Genomic DNA, 16,660 nt, shown 5'->3' on the forward strand with positions numbered 1-16,660 from the left:
TCACTCCTGAGGGCACTTCACTTGCCACTCAAATGACATTAATGTTGTTTGCGTGTCCTATACGTGTCAAGACAGTGGCTTTCAAACGTTGCTGGGACACGTCCTGCTTGTGTGTGGCTCTTTTTTTTCAACACCTGCCCCTCAGCACCCCATTCATGTCTCAGGGCCGAGGCGAAACCCTCCCTTAAACGCCGTTAAGCTCTAGCAAAGCAGCGCTAGCGTGAAGAGACCCCCGCAGCCTTTCCTCAAAGGCCGCCACTCGCCTCTCCTCAGGCGCGCCACAGCCAAAGCGCCCGCGCGTCTCCCTTTATATATGGTGTTGGGGGCGGTGCCTTCCCGCGCGCCTCCTCCGATTGGCTGCGCGCGCCAATCCGAGCCCGGCGTTCTCGGCCGCCCATTGGCTCCGGGTCCCATCCCTCCGGACAAGCCCCGCCCGCCAGGTTTTTTTAATTGCACTTTCCCCTCAGCTTCACTCTCCCCCCTCACACCTCCTCCCACCTCCGGGGTTTGAGGGGATCGCGCGCGCGCCCCTCACTGACTTGACTGAGGCGGTTTCGCGTGTGCGCGCGCCGGCGACTGAGGAGCGAAGCGGCTCCGGCGACGACTCCCGGCTGAGGGAGAGCGCGGGCGGGCGAGGGAGCGAGGCCATCCCGGCAACGGCAGCGCGCCTCACGGGGGGGAGAGGCAGTCGGGCAGGCTGAGGGGAGCATGCGAAGGCAGCCTCAGCGCCAGCCGCCCTCCTCAGCCCGGCGGCCGCCGCGAGTGCACCGCTGAGGGGCCGCGGAGGCGAGGGCTCCCACGCGCGCTCCCCTCAGTCCCCCTCCCCTCCACCTCTCACTCCTCCCCCTCCCTCCACCCACCTCCTCTTCCTCCTTCTCCCCTCCTCCCCATCCCTCTCACCCCGTTTCCCCCCATCGCTTCCTCCCCCTCTGCTGCTGCCGGCGCTGCGCTGCAGCTGCCGCTCCTCCAGCGCCCCCCGCCCCCCCGCCCCGGTACTCCACCGGTGCCAGACAAACAGCCCTCCCCGCCCCTCCCCCAGCATCCTCCGGGTGGCTGCCTCCCTCCCCTCCCCTCCGCTCCGCTCCCGGCAGCCCGAGCACTCCAGCCAGGGCGGAGAAGGCGCGGGAGCCGAGAGGCGCGCGGGACGAGCCCCTTCCCCTCTCCCTCCCTGCTCCCCGCCCCGCGACGGGAGCAGGAGCGGCGAGCTCTTCCAGCGGCGGCGGCGGCAGCATGATGGCGGCGGCCCCCATCCAGCAGAACGGGACCCACACCGGGGTGCCCATAGACCTGGACCCGCCGGACTCGCGCAAGAGACCCCTGGAGGCGCCCCCCGAGGCCGGCAGCACCAAGAGGACCAACACGGGCGGTGGGTCTCCCTCCCCCCGGATCCCCCACCCACCTGCCTCCCCCACCCCACACTCCTTATTTCTCTGGTGTTATCATCATTCATCAAAATGGCGCCGCTTTCCAAGCATCTCGAGTCCTCCCTGCTTTAATTTCGGATGTGGGTCCTGGCCCCGCGCTGGGCTGGCCGGGCTGCCGGGGCTGAGCCCCTCGGCTGGAGCCCGGCAGCGCCGCCTCCCCCTCGCACACACTCTCTCCACTGATGGCGGCTGGAGAGAGGCCCCCCCTCTCCCCACCCCCTCTCCTGCTCGTGGGTCCAGCGCCAGGTAGGCTCTGGGGGGGAGGCGGGCACCTCGCAGCTCTCCCGGCATCACTTTCCGTGCCGGAGGAAATGCTGCCCGGCTCTGCCGCTCCTGGGGCGGGTCGCGGTGCTGGGATGCTGTGTGCGCCTCTGTGCGAGTGCGTGTGAGTGAGAGAGGGCGGGAGTTGCCCGTCTTGCTGCGGTGACTTGTTAGTTAACATCCTGCTCTTCCTGGATGAGATGAGTTATAACGGGACCGGCATCTCCTCTGTCCATTTGCACGGGAGCCTTCCTAACGATGCACCGAGGCAGAGGTGAATTCATTCATCCCACGTTAGCAAGCAGCAGGACTAGATAGCGGGCGTTGCTTAAACTGCTTGTGTGATGTGCTGGGGCGCACCTGTACTGCGGGGCGCGGGCTCTCCCCGGGAGCGAGATGGCTCTGGGACTCGCTCCTTCTGGTAAAAAACCAAACTTCTTCTTTTTAGGCTCAGTTGGGTGTTGCTTTGAATAAAGAGGGCTTAAAATGGTGTGGTGTTTTTTGTTTTTTTTACATTGGAGCCAGGATACAGAATTGAAGGTACTGGACCTGCAATGGTGAAAGGAGCACAGCTGTTGGATTGTCAAAGCAGTTTGGCTGCATTCATGGCATTTACCTTCCCCTGTTCTGGCTCCCTGTGGCATTTTCCCCCTCTGGCTTTGGATGTCTTGACACTAATTGTCACCTTTTAAATGTATACATGACTCCAGCTTCCTTTCAACAGGGAAAAATTCTTCTTAATGTTCTTTAATTAATGAGCTTAAGAGATCATTGCTACCTAAGAAGTGTTAAAGAAATACATCAGGATTACTTAGACAAATGATTGTAGTCACATTGTGTTGAGTTTCCTTGGCAATACCTAAAGGAAAACCCTCTGAAAAAAGAGAGCTGAGTATTCTTATGAAGAATACAGGGCGAGTAGCTAGTTGATGGTGGACAAAATAGCTTTTGGTACAGAGTTCTCTCTTTTTAGTTTGCTTGCTGTGTTTTAGGGAAAGTTGCTTTCTTGGCCACATTTTGGAGAGATTTATTTCTTTGAAGGAGCTGATTCATATTAGGCTACCATGTTAACTGGTGTTAAAAATGAACTATTTTAGATAATCACCACTTGAATTGGGTCATCTTTTCCAGTGTGGTCCACACAGAACCACAAAATTACAAATGATTTCTTAGGGTTTTCATTTATTCAGAGCAGACATAAGACATGAAGGATGGAGCAACTGGTTACAAATCTGTGCATGCATACTTATATAGCAAAATGTATGTTTTTCAGTAGGTTTCAAGAAGAATGAGATTTCAGGCAGGAAATTAACCTCTTTTATCTCAATTTTTTCAGAGGACGGCCAATATTTTCTAAAGGTCCTCATACCTAGTTATGCGGCTGGATCTATAATTGGGAAGGGAGGACAGACAATTGTTCAGTTGCAGAAAGAGACTGGGGCTACCATCAAGCTCTCTAAATCCAAAGACTTTTACCCAGGTAGGTGCAATATTTAGAAGATTATTCATTAAATCCTTGGGGTAATGTTATCGATTTTTCTTTGTTAATTAAGCAGTATTAGCCTTTCCATGCAATTAAATACTATTAGTCTGTCATTGCAGTTAATGACATTTTTTTGAGCAATAAGATGCATTCTCAAATTTAATGCTGACTACATGTTTTGGTCTTGATATTTTTTAGAAATAATGGATTATCCAGTATTGATTATGGGAAAAGTCAGGCAGATAATGCTGTTGTATTATTTTAGCACATTCTTATTGCAAGCAGTGTTTTCAGAAATCAAGCTTGACAGCTGGCATTTAAGAGGTTTTGCTGAAGTTTTCAGACATAAGCTTAATTGCCGTAACGATAAGTAAAAAACTGAGGTGCTTCTTGTAGAATAGGCCATTTACCTTACATCCATTATGTACCTTCGTTCTGCTTCATTGCTTTGTTCACTTGCCTTAGCCTGAAGTAGAGACCAAGTGCTGCTGTTCAGATGTTTCCTTGATTTTTGTGAATCACAGCTGTGACAGATAAGAGAAGCTTATTGTGAAAGAATGCACACTGTTTTAAAAAAAGAGAATGTTCTGTAAGACTATTGAATTTATACATGTGCAGAAAAAAACCCCAATTTAATTCTGTTAACTGTAATCTTCAATTCAATGTGGTCTTTATGAAGATTTTTGGAATACATAGGTAATGTGCCTACAGGTTTCCAATACTAACGCATGTATTGTCCACTGTAAATTTAAAAAATGATTTTTAGATGGACACAGTAATTAAACAGATAAAAGAAGTGTTCTGATAGTGCTTTGATTTGCTTCTGAATGGTACTAGTGGCTCTCCATTGAGATGGCCTGTTTCATTTTTCCCTGTAGTGAAAGCAAAGCTGCTTGGCATTTGGTAATCGCATTCAGAGAGATGGCTGAATTTTGTAAACCAGCTTAAAGGCTGTCATAAGTGTAAGTGGAACAAGAGTATGGAGAATATTTCATTTTCCCCTCAGTCTTTTTGATTCAGAAGAGAATCAATTGTTTTTCGATACAAAGGTTATAATTGTGAAAGTTTGATACAAATGTAGAAAGGGTGCGTTTTTGAAGAATTTTAGATGAAATTGGTTGGCTGCAATATATGAAACTCTGTTCACGCTACTAGTAAAAAGCATTTGTTTTGGAAATGATCTTTCTTGAAATAGTGCTTAAAAAGTTTGATGTATCTTGTATTTTTTTAAAGGTATAAATATGAAGGTCAGTATACAGTTGACATAATTCATAGACTGAGTGTAAAAAATGTTGGCATTTTGGGTTTATAGCTGCAAAGACAATTGGATTTGTAGATAGTAGATGAGCATACAACACATTTAGTTGTGAGATTGTGGCAGAATTGGTATTTATGGTAGGTAATGCAAATTCTAAACTATGTACTATTGGCGTGAAGCAAGATTTGAATCTTTTGTTTGTTACGTTAACAGGAATTTCTTATTAAAATAACATCAAGTGTTGGTTTTCTTGAAAGCTGGATAAGTAGTCATTTTTATGGAATTCTCCTCTGAAAAATTAGGCAAGGCATCCTGAGAGATTTACAACATTGTGTTAAGTGTTCCGGTGACGTAAACAGGTCCCCTTTGAAGGAAATGCCAGCTTGAGAGGGAGCTTGTACAGTTTGACTGTAACAGGTGTATGCTAATCTCCAGTTTAGACATTGAGAGATTTTATATTTGAAACCACATTATTGATCAGTTTTAGTAAGCAAATGTTTTGGATATACATAAGACTGTTACCTGTTAAGAACAAATGTGAGTTGTTTTTTACTGGTGCTAGTTAGTATTTGCGTTTGTCTATGAACATGAGACATTTTCTGAGCTCTTGTCATTCTTTAAGCTGATGGTGTTTGAGCTTTGTATTATACCTGAAGTTTTTAAAACTGATCTATGCTAATCTCAGACTAGCCTTAAATTAGAATGGACAGTGATATATCTAAGCATAACATTTCAGTTACTGAATTAAAAAATTTTATATCATTGTACTGTTTTATGCAATATTATATTTTTGTATGCCCAAATATTTTATAGTTGGCTTGGAACTACTTAACCATTCCAGAGGCAGCTGTAAAAAACAACAACAACAACAAAAAAAAAACTAAACTGCTAAAACTTCTTTGTGTACTTCAGAGAGGGAGCAGTGGTGTTTCAATTACATTATCTATTTAATCCATGTGAAGTATGTATATTTAGTATAGAGTAAATGTAGCAATCCAGATACAATCAGAACAGTTAAAATTGATTGTATTAATGAAATACTACTTAACAAAAACTAAACTGCTGACTTTTTATTGGTTTGATTTGACATATTCACAAACATTTGCAGATCTAATTTCTCACTTTCCTTGAACATGCTTGTCATTCAGAATTTACATAAAATTTGCCAAATGTTCAAAACAAATATGATTACTTTTAATGCATCGACTTTAAATTTGGTAAGCATTAGCAGCATCTGTCTACAAAACTGTACTACTGTGATCTAATTGCTTGGAAGTAAGGGTGTTTAAGGAAGGATAGAACTGCAGAACCCTATTGCTTCTTGAAGAATGGGAGAACTGAAGATAATGGACATGAGTTTTTCCTTTTTTGCTGTGTGATACGTTAATACCTTTAGTCTATGTTCTATGTTTTGTGAATTCCCCTAAATGTTGATTAAAAATGGCTGTAATTACATATGACAATTTGCTCATTGCACACTACCTCTATATTAATGTAAGGGTGCAGAGCATTATCTTCTAGCTAAAGTCCCACTTCCGTGGGATTTTATGAGGATTTCTATGGGGTTCCCAAGGACTACAAACTTAGAGGAAGTAGAACTTCACGCTTTAGTCTTGTGTGATATTCTAAGGATGCAATTCTGTACTTAGTATCCTGGGAGTAGGCACCATTTAACACAGAGGGTTTTACTGAGTAGACAGGCATAGGATTGCAGTGTAAGCTCTTTGAAATGGTTTTAATTCTGAAATCAAGACACAGTGATAGGGAAATTAGGTAAAACATGTTGAACAGCAACTTTAAATGCTGAATTGTAAACTTGGCACTTGTTTAAAGGGCACTAACATGTCCAAGTATATTAATACTTTCTGAAGTTTATAATGTCAAAATACTGTTGATGACATTTATTCTTCTAAGAAAGTATTAAAAACACTTAAATGAACTTTGAGATTGCAATATAAAATGACTTTTCTCTTGGCTTCTTTGTAAGAAACAATTATTTTTAATGTGTAGTCTTGCATAATTGATTATTATTGCAAATGCTTAAATGGAACTGAAGACAGTATGATTTAGTTGCAAATATCTATTTTCAGATTGGTAGTCTGGGTTGTTTGGGGATGTGTTCCAGTGTGTGTCATTTTATGTAAAAGACAGAGGAAGCTTCTGCTTTATTGTGCTCTGTGTGTGTGTGTGTGTGTGTGTGTGTGTGTGTGTACAAAAAATGCCCCCCCCATAGTATTAAAATACGGGAACTTCATTACAGGTTGTCTTGTTTCTGGCCGTTTCACTCATGTGAACTCATTTTGAAGAAAATAGTTCTGCAGAATAGATTTTTGGAAGCTATCCTTTGGATAGATCCTTTGCTTTCTAGTTGTAAATGCCCATACATTGAATACCATCTGTTTGAAGCCATAATTCTCAGTGGTGCAGCTGTCATTGATCTTTGGTGGTTTTTTATAAAAAAAGGTTTGGTCCTGACAACTGCGTTTAATGTTCAGAATGAAAATAAATGAATGTATGCTTTGTATGATGTGGAGGTAGTTTATGTGTGAAATGTATTTCATTACAGTGAGAACTACAGTATTTCCATTTATGAAATGTTCTGTGAAGAATGTTGGAGCTTATGTAGCTTTTTATCCCTTGTTGGTTTTTGTGATTGACTCTACAGTGTCAAAGTAAGCTTTAAAAGCAAATCCTAGATTCTGTTAGATTTAAAACAGTCATTTTTGGGAGGGGGAACTTCACTCTCATAACCTAATGCACAAATTTATACAGCATTTAAGGCACTGATCCTTAGAACATGAGCAGCTTGATCAGATATATTGTCTGTGGAAGCAGGTTCTGTAGGTATGTATAAGATTGCAGTCTTAGACTAATGATGTTCAAAGGGGGCAAAACTGTCATCTAATCCAACCCTTTGCTGAAGCATGGATGATCTAAACTTCAGTCTACTCTCTTCTCCCCCAGCCTATCCTCCTCCTCCTCTTCTCTCCCCCACTGTCCAGATGAAGTCCTGGATAAAGTTTATTCATAATCTGAAATGGCAAACTCCAGTTTCACAAGGGTGAGCCTTGCTGTTGAGTCACTCCAGGGAAATTCCAATTGGGTGCATTTCTACATAACCAAACACGTGGTAGTGATTTCTACTGAGTGATGTCTGGGATTTGATTGTCAAGAAGCATGACCAAGAAGCATATACAAGTTTCCACTCAACTTTGGAACAGTTAATGTGTGGTGTGTTAATTTTTTTACCTTGGTATCAGCAATTGAAAATTTATTTGGTGACACAGCACTGTGAAAGGAGAGCTTTCTTCAGTGTTGGGAATTTCATGTGACTTGGGCTCCATTTACTTAGGTCTTTAATAAATAAAATTGTGGTTACTGTTTGAAACTCGTAATGAATGTAATTTCCGAGAACTTATGATGTAGTAATTCTACAAGAGTGTCTTTGACTTCACTCAATTTATTTTTAATCTATGAAATATGTTGCATGTATTTTGAAAGAGAAATACAGGTTTTAAACTATTCGTTAAGCACTTTTTCTTATAATTGAGCATACTTGAACATTCTCGTTTTTGGTTTGTGTTCATAAATTTTGAAAGTAGAAAGTAAGGTTAGGTTTAAGAGAAGGTATTTTTACCTGATTGCCATCTCATTTTCATCTTTGGGCATAGCTCTCATTTAAATTCAAACAACATCTGTAGAGATCTGACTGAAAGACATCTCTCTGGGACTCATCTTTGCACTTTGCAGCAGGTGCAGTTGATGTTGCAGGCCTTCTCAAAGAGGTTAGTTTGTTTTTGACATTTATCAGTAATCCACTGGGAATAAATGACTTGGTGGACACTTGAAGGTTGTCAGTTGTCCAGTAATGGAATGCTGCAGGTAATCGGGCTAGATTGGTGGGAACTGTGGCAGTGTGCTTCTCACGTTGCACTGCAGCTGCTGTTGATCTTAATTAATCTGACCCTCAGAGGCTGTGGTGTCATAGCATAAAATGCAGCCCATACTAGCAATGGAAGAGCTATTCTAATGCTCCTCTTACTGAAGTTTTATATACGGTTTTTATATACCTACTCATTTGTATACAGTAATAACTAGGTTGTGAAAGCATGGTGGAAGAATGGGGAACTATAGGATGCTTTATAGTGTGTTTTTTGTACTTTGTATGATGTGCTCACACTTAAATCACTTTTCTAAGCATACTTGTAAGCAAGTTCAACTGATTTCACAAGAACATTTCAAAATATGTTTAAAGATGCCATTTGGGCAATTACCAAATGTATTTGTACATTGGTGTATATTTAATGTTTTCTGTAACACTTGTTTCAGATAGAGAAATGTGCAATGTGTCAGTTTTAACATACCAAAGTAGTATTATCAGGTAACGTATCGGCTCTCACTACAGTTACTTGCTTCTTTAAAATTAGCCTTGTTTGTTCCTGGAACCTGACTGAATCTAGTTTCAGCTTCAACTTTTGTAAAGCTATATTTGATATATACATTGATCTATGCCAATAAAGATCTTATGAACTCTATACAGTGGATGCATGCTAATATTAAGCATGCTTTTGCACCAGTTTCTTCATTGGTGAAGATTTAAGCACTTTGCTTTGCATTCCCATTGAGATTTAAAACTGCTTAACTCTGGTTGGATTGTGTCCTACTGTTTTGATTCTTCAAATCTATAAATATTTAAAGAGTGATTTTAAAAGACTCTCAGTGATTTATAAAGTTTGAATCGTTGTTCACTAAGGCTAAACCTAATTCTGCTGGTTTTTTGTGTTTACTTGTTGAATATGTATCTGCATAGATATAGATCGACAGACCACCTGTTCTGTTGGGGTAAATCTTACTTGATTTTGTAAACTATCTTGTAGTAAATACTCTTTGTAAATACTCATCAAAATTAAATACAAATATAACATATTAAAAAATTGATTTGTTAAGCAAAGTATACAATATTTTTGTCCGCTAACAAAAGTGGACACATTTTTCAAATTGCATTTCATTTCTGAGATTACATTTATTGCCTAACATTACTATGACACTGGACATCTTTAGCGTTTTCAACAATTTTAGACTATGTTGGTACATCTAAATTCTTGAACTTCTGATTAAGTGACAGATTATCCTAACTTCTTTTACTTGCAATAAGAGAAGCTTCAGTTTCCAGTGGGTCTGACTTTTGGACTTCATTTGTAGAAAGAAAACACCTGTCTATGCTTGGGATCATTAGAAAAGGTATTGAAAACAAAATGGTTAATATTATAATGCCGTTGTACAAATCGATGGTAAGGCCACACCTGGAGTATTGTGTCCAGTTCTGGTTGCCGCATTTCAAAAAAGACATAGTGGAAATGGAAAAGGTGCAAAAGAGAGCGACTAAGATGATTACGGGGCTGGGGCACCTTCTTTATGAGGAAAGGTTACGGTGTTTGGGACTCTTCAGCCTAGAAAAGAGGCGCCTTAGGGGGGACATGTTTGAGACATACAAAATGATGCAGGGGATGGACAGAGTGGATAGAGAGATGCTCTTTACACTCTCACATAACACCAGAACCAGGGGACAGCCACTAAAATTGAGTGTTGGAAGAGTTAGAACAGACAAAAGAGAGTTTCTTTACTCAGCATGTGGTTGGTCTGTGGAAGTCCTTGCCACAGGATGTGGTGATGTCATCTGGCCTGGATGCCTTCAAAAGGGGATTGGACAAGTTTCTGGAGGAAAAATCCATTACCAGCCTTGATGTGTATGTGCAACCTCCTGATTTTAGAAATGAGGTCTCTTGTTATCTGGTGTGCTCCCTGGGGCATTTGGTGGGCCGCTGTGAGATACAGGAAGCTGGACTAGATGGGCCATGGCCTGATCCAGTGGGGCTGTTCTTATGTTCTGTCCTTCATAATCTATTCCCTATTGTAATCTGCAGGATTTGTCTTTGTCAACAAACAGAAATCGCTATAATAAGCTTATTCTCTTTTTGGATAAAAGTGAATGGGGAATGGTGAAATAATTCTAAGATATTAGGTAGAGACAAATATGTTTAATCATTTGCAATACTGCATTCGCAAGTTGTATTGTATTTAGAAATTTTTTTTGATCCCTCATCTTGGTCAGTTTGACACTTTTGAGTTATTCTTTACTGTACCTCTGCATTTGCTGAAAAGGTACTATCTGTATTCTGGATGATTCTTTTTTGTGGTTTGGTTTGGGTCACTGATGGCATCAAATTCCATATTGTCGTGTGGAATTGCCACACTTTTGTTAAAGAAATGTATGTATGTCTAAGTTGTCTAGAAAATGACAAACCTTCTGGTAGATTAAAGGTTAGTGTTCTCTTAACTTTTTAGCTTGCAATAAGGTGTCTACCTGATGTGACTAATTTTTCTTTAATTACCAGTTGTAATTCCAAGTAATTGTACCTGTTTTTGCCCTTACATGTTGGATAGCAACACACATAATGTGTTTCCGGCCATAACAATTTTATTGTATGTTATATCTAATCCATCTGCTTGGGTAGCAAGAAGTGACTTTGACTATAGTTGAATGAAGTACAAATTAAGATTATTCTTGGGTTGGGAAGAGGACTATACAGAGCCACTGCTTTCAGAAGTACTATCTCCTCTTCCACTTCTTTGCCTTGTAATTTCTAGTGAAGCAGAATGTCTAACATACTGCTGCACTTTGGGTTTTCTTGTGGCCTCCCTCCGCCAGCGGTTAGCCTGCTCATCTTGGAAATGGGGAATCTTGTAGTTTGACACCTAATAATGTATATTTCTTTATTAAATCTTAAAGAGAAAAGGGACTGATTTTTTTTTTTTGGTCAGTTGCAATGTTTTATTCTGGCCTAAGATTTGCTAAACAAGCATTTTATATTCGGGATGAGGTGTACTGATGGTTGGCTGTGTTATTGCTACACTTCAGGCTATGATATTATGCTCATGTCAGGGAAAAAGGTACATTTTAAAAATACCAATGTGAGGTAATAGCAATAAAAGAAATAAAGAATATTGTTATAATCACTCTTGTTTCTTTAAACCAAACTCCATTTTTCTAAGACTAAACTCCCTCCCCCCAAAATAGAAATTTTCCTGTTGAGAAAGCTAGTCCATAGTTGGTATGAGGAACCTACCCATATGATGTTTCTCTTGAATGTTGGTATTCTTTGTAATATTTAAATTATTATGAAAATAGGTAAAAATATTAACATGATTTATATCTATAACAATGTTTGCATATTGCACCTTTCACCCTAAGATACTTGTAGTTGGGGGTGGGGACTCACTAAGTAAGATGTGGGAGATATTCATTCTTAAAATCTGACTCTGGGCTCCCAATTTAAATTGGGATCATTGGGCTGATTAACCCTTTCCTACTTTTATTGTCCTTTGAATGTGTTCCTCTCCCTATCAGGCTGTTTATAATACTAATGAAATGCACAGCTAGACAAATTACAGCTTGAGGAGAAAATTTCAGATATCAGAATGACATGGGAAAGGGTCAAGCGCTGCCTGCTTTGATGAATATAAAAAATGGATACATTGGGAGATCCAAACATAGTTCCACCTGCATCTCATCACGTAATGCTAGTGAAGAGGTAACAGTAACTAGAAATAATTATGAGCAATTATAGTTCCAAAGTGTTGAGCCTAAAGAGTAGGGGATGGCTGGGCACGAACGTCCATGCTCTTTCTGTGTTGTGTTACATCTCTGTGGCCTCTCATTTATGTGCCCCCTTGCCCAGTCTTCATGTTGGGAAAGCAGTTGCATATACGAGTGAAGGGGAAAAGTGTTCTGTGTTCAGATCCTATGCCTTTCTGTTTCTCTTGTTTGGCAATCTAATACAAACTACCAAAAGTTTAAAATGTATTTATCAGATTAGGGATTTTGTGGAAGGAGATGCTGAAAGGGAAATTTGAGGAGCATCTTTGTGCGATTCTCTGAATGAAATCTTCATGTGAACACAATGACTTTTGCTAAATCGGGTCTAAGGTCCATCTAGTTCAGCATCCTGTTATCCCTAGTAACTGACCAGTTGCCTTTGGGTAACCTGTAAGCAGGAGATGAACACTGGTCCCTTGCAACAGTTACTCGGGAAGCATGCAGTCTCTGAATGTGGAGGTGGCCAATAGCTAGAGGTGATTGTTTCTGCTGAATGAGATAGGGTGTAAACCTAAGTCTTACTGAACACAATGGGCTTACTTCTGAGAGAGGTTAATAACACCATTTTCAAACACCTCTACCTATAGTTATGACTGGTAGCTGCTCATAGATCTGTCCTCCATGTATTTGTTTAATCTTCTTTTAAAGCTGCCTAAGCTAGTGGCCATCACTATGTTTTGTGGTAATGAATTAAATAGATTAATTGTGCTCTGTGTAGAATACTCTTATCCATTCTAAATCCCTCTCCAGTCAGTTTCATTGCATGATTCCTGGTTCTGGTGTTGTGAGAAGTCAAATAACTTCTCTCTCTCCACACCATGCATAATTTTGTAAGTCTCAATCACACCTCTCTCCTATTAGTTTTTTTCTGAACTTGAAACCCCCCAAACATTGCAGCCTTTCCTCATAAGGAAGGTGTTTCAGTCTGTTGATAACTTTAGTTGCCTTCTTCTGCACCTTTTCCAGCTCTCTATAGCCGTCTTGAAATATGTCAACCAGTACCTGGTCTTTCAAATGTGACTACTATTCTAAGTTTAGAAGAATGTTCTTAATGTAGGCTGTGTGTTTCCTCCTCATGCTTATATTCCATTTGAGTTTTCAGCCAGGCTTTTTTTAGTAATTTGAGAAACATGTTCCTAGTTTTGAGTCCTTTTGGTGAAATGGAGATTGCAATAATTTTAAGTCTGTTTATTTCTGTATCCTTATTAATCTGTGTTTCATCCCTTACTGTGGAGCACACAGCAGAAATGCTGCAGTTTTGAATGATCAGGAATTGTACATGAAAATACTGTATTATATGTAAGCACAGGAATTGTATTTGGCTGACTGAAATATTCAGCATGATTGGAACTCGGGGCTGGGGCAAAGGGGAATGAGTGGCAAGAAGCTAATTTTTTGTGATTGGTTTCTGTGTTCATATTTTTTATTTGATATAATGCCTCTTTTAAAGTCATATCAGTTTACTACATGGACTATAAAGTGGATATCATTTTTAATGTCGAGGCATGGAAGAGGCACAGACTATAGCTATGTAGTTAGGTGTCGGGGTAAGGTACTCTGTTGCTTGCAAGTTGCTGAATAAATCAATGAAAATCTTACAGAGCAATAGATATAAACATCTACTGATGAACTTGACTATACTGCTAAAGGAATAACATAGCCTTGTGGCATGACTTTTTATTAATGCTACTTCCACTATTCAATTGACTCTTCATTTATTTCTGAGGATAAATTTTTGATAAAAGTAAACTGTATCCAGTGACAAATTTGTTGGTTCTTGGCAGTAATTGGGAACTATTACCATATAGCAAAATTGGGCTGTCAACCACAACATAGTTTAATCTCTGTTCCAGTATACTGACTCAAAGATGGTTGGAAAGGTTACAGAATTTAGTAACCATAGTTTCCAGTGTTGTCTGTGAAATGACATCTTTTTAAAAATCTTTTTTGTAAATGTTACCTGAACATATTACAATGTACTATAAAAATGGAATAAAACGGAATAACCATACTACATTTCATTCTGCAAAGTTACAGAATTTTCTGGCCCAAGTCTGGAGATATGGAAAGAAACAACTGCAATAATGTACATTGATTCTTGCTGCAAAAAGTTCTGTGTAGACATATAAAGGGAAACTGCAAAACTATTATATTGGCTCTGTGGCTTTAACCACAGATAGAGCTGCCTTGATATTTCTCATCAGCTGTAGGTGGTGGTCACAGTCTGGGAAATATCTGCAAGTATTGGTTTATTTGAGTACCTATTGATGGTATGAATAACTGCAAATAGGGTTTCTATGCTTGAATCTAATATGTATGGCAGAAAAACACAACAACATACCTTCTCTCTCTTTCATAAAAGATTTATCATGCATGAGATGCAGCATACTGAGTGGTGTGTCGCAATCCACCAGTTTGAGAACCACTGCATTATATTTTTAAAAGACATCCTTTTCATCCACAGGTAAGGATTCCATACTGATGAGATGTTATGGGACTGACTCTTATGGGACTGACTGATGTTATGGGACACTTGAATCTTAAGAGAGAAACTTGGAGCACATGATGGAACAAGCAAGGAGGAGGAGAAAGATCTAGGTAAATCAGGAGAGTTACCCAGGGAGAACTGGGATTAGAAAACAAAGGGTTTTGTGGTAGCGGGGGGGGGGTGGAATTGGCAAAGTAGAGAGAAAATGCAGGGCGAAGCTAAACCACTGGTGGTGGCAAAAAGCCAGACCTGAGTTGCTGTTCTCTTATCCTGAAACATGACTACATGGCAAGGATTGAGTCTCTCAGCAGACTGTGAAATAACTTTGCTTGCTTGGGGTGTGATGAGTTTATCTGTCTGCTGTTTGATTACATCTCTTGCCCATCACACACAAGATAGAAGCACTAAGCTCATTGTAATTTGTCTGAAAATACAAAAACAGAGGAGTTTGGGGGTCAGTAGCCAGGCTTGCCAGAAACTGAGGTTGTCTAGCTGTATCTGCTGATTTGAAGCAATTTCCAGGAATTGTGTGGCTAGGTTGCCAGCACCAAGTAATCTCTTGGTTCAAAGGGGTGCAAAGGTTTGGAAAAGGCTTGAAAACCAAACTCATGAAACATCTGTTTCACACAGGAATTTTTGGAGCTGGATTGCCACTAAACACATTGGACTGTTAATTTACATCATCCATAACAATCTGTTTTGTTCAAATACAAAAAACCTTTCAAACTTTGAATTTTAAGATATTCCTAAGAAGCTGAGTGTAGAAGTTTCTAAACCTAGCTTTCTGTTCTCTACTATGTAAATGGTGTATATTTTTTCTAAGAAGTATGTGGAAATGCTGAAATCAAGAAACAGTTGACCTAGTCTTTCTTCCAGCTAATTTTCTGAAGTGCTAAGTTTATGTCAAGTAATGAACTTTGGGGGAAAAAAATGCAAAAGTAAATGATGGAAAATTGCTCTTACTACTGATAGGGCACTGTTATATGCTATGCTCCTGGATTTGGTCCACTTGCTCTCAAGTCATTTAAGTGTTGATGTATGCAGTCTCAAAATCTACTGACTCTTAATAGTTACCTAGTTAAGTTCATTGCTGAACATCTGATTCATATTGTCCAACATAGCAAATAGTACTGTGCATTCTCTAAAACAGTTACTTTTGCAGACTTATTTAATTTTTATCTGAGTCATCTCACTTTCTGAGTACGCTTCTGAGTACATTTTTCACATAGCCAGTTGGATAGCCTTGATGACATGTGGAATTACAAGTGACAAATGGTTTGAGATGGTAAAATATACTTACTAGATTACCTAGTGCATTGATGGCATAAGGAGAATGCTTACGTGAGGTTGCTGCTTCTGGTAGAAATTGAGATTCAGACTTTTTGTCTTAGTGCTTGGTGTTGCTATGGTCAAGAATGTTAAACATTTCTCGTTCTTGTAAATGAAAGTATCCCAAATTCCTACAACTGCAAATACTGAATTTTTTTTAGTCTAGAAGCCTTTATACAAGTATGGGCTGCTTAGTGATGGGGATCTCTTCTGTAAACCCTGTTAGGTGCCTTGGTTGTTGCCTGGAGAATTACTAATGGCTACCAGGTTGTGTCCTAGAATGCCTTATGGTAGCCCTTTATCACCCCAGAATGACAGGATTAGGGAAAGAAGAAAGAAAGTAGCTAGCTGCCAAAAACGTGTGAAGCTCTGGTTAGCTGGCTCATGGAGGGAAAGGAGTTAGCCTACTTAGCTTGGCAGGACCACTGCTAAATATATGGTCAGCCATTAACTGGAATATCGCTCTGCGGTGCATACCTGTTTTTGAGGCTGTATACTAATTGAAGTCTAGATTGAAATTTAGAATACAGAATCTGTCACAAATGTTCAAGTGCCCCATATTGAGCTGCATCATTTTCTTGTGAGAGTACATGCTTAGGATTGGTCCATTTGTCCATCTGCCTCAATATTCTTAAGTGGAAGTGACTCTCAAAAGATTTTGAGTAGAGATTTTTGCTAATACTTCTAGTCGGCATCCTTTTAATTGAAGATGCTGAAGACTGAACCAGGAACCTTTCCACAGAGAAGACAAATGTTTGTT

The 16,660-nt window shown here is 40.3% G+C and overlaps 1 protein-coding gene across 2 annotated transcripts in view; it reads left to right on the top strand.

The window, feature by feature from the left end:
* The first annotated feature begins 1,123 nt into the window (after nucleotides 1-1,123).
* NOVA1 (NOVA alternative splicing regulator 1) overlaps nucleotides 1,124-16,660 on the top strand; it is a 185,601-nt gene continuing 170,064 nt past the window's right edge. For both annotated transcript variants that reach the window (XM_066635025.1, XM_066635033.1), the window contains exons 1-2: nucleotides 1,124-1,366; nucleotides 3,022-3,165. In XM_066635025.1, the coding sequence (XP_066491122.1) occupies nucleotides 1,231-1,366; nucleotides 3,022-3,165 (280 nt within the window). In that variant the 5' untranslated portion in view covers nucleotides 1,124-1,230. The remainder of the gene's footprint in view (nucleotides 1,367-3,021; nucleotides 3,166-16,660) is intronic.

Source organism: Tiliqua scincoides, chromosome 1 (genome assembly GCF_035046505.1).
Source record: "Tiliqua scincoides isolate rTilSci1 chromosome 1, rTilSci1.hap2, whole genome shotgun sequence".
Classification (NCBI taxonomy): domain Eukaryota; kingdom Metazoa; phylum Chordata; class Lepidosauria; order Squamata; family Scincidae; genus Tiliqua; species Tiliqua scincoides.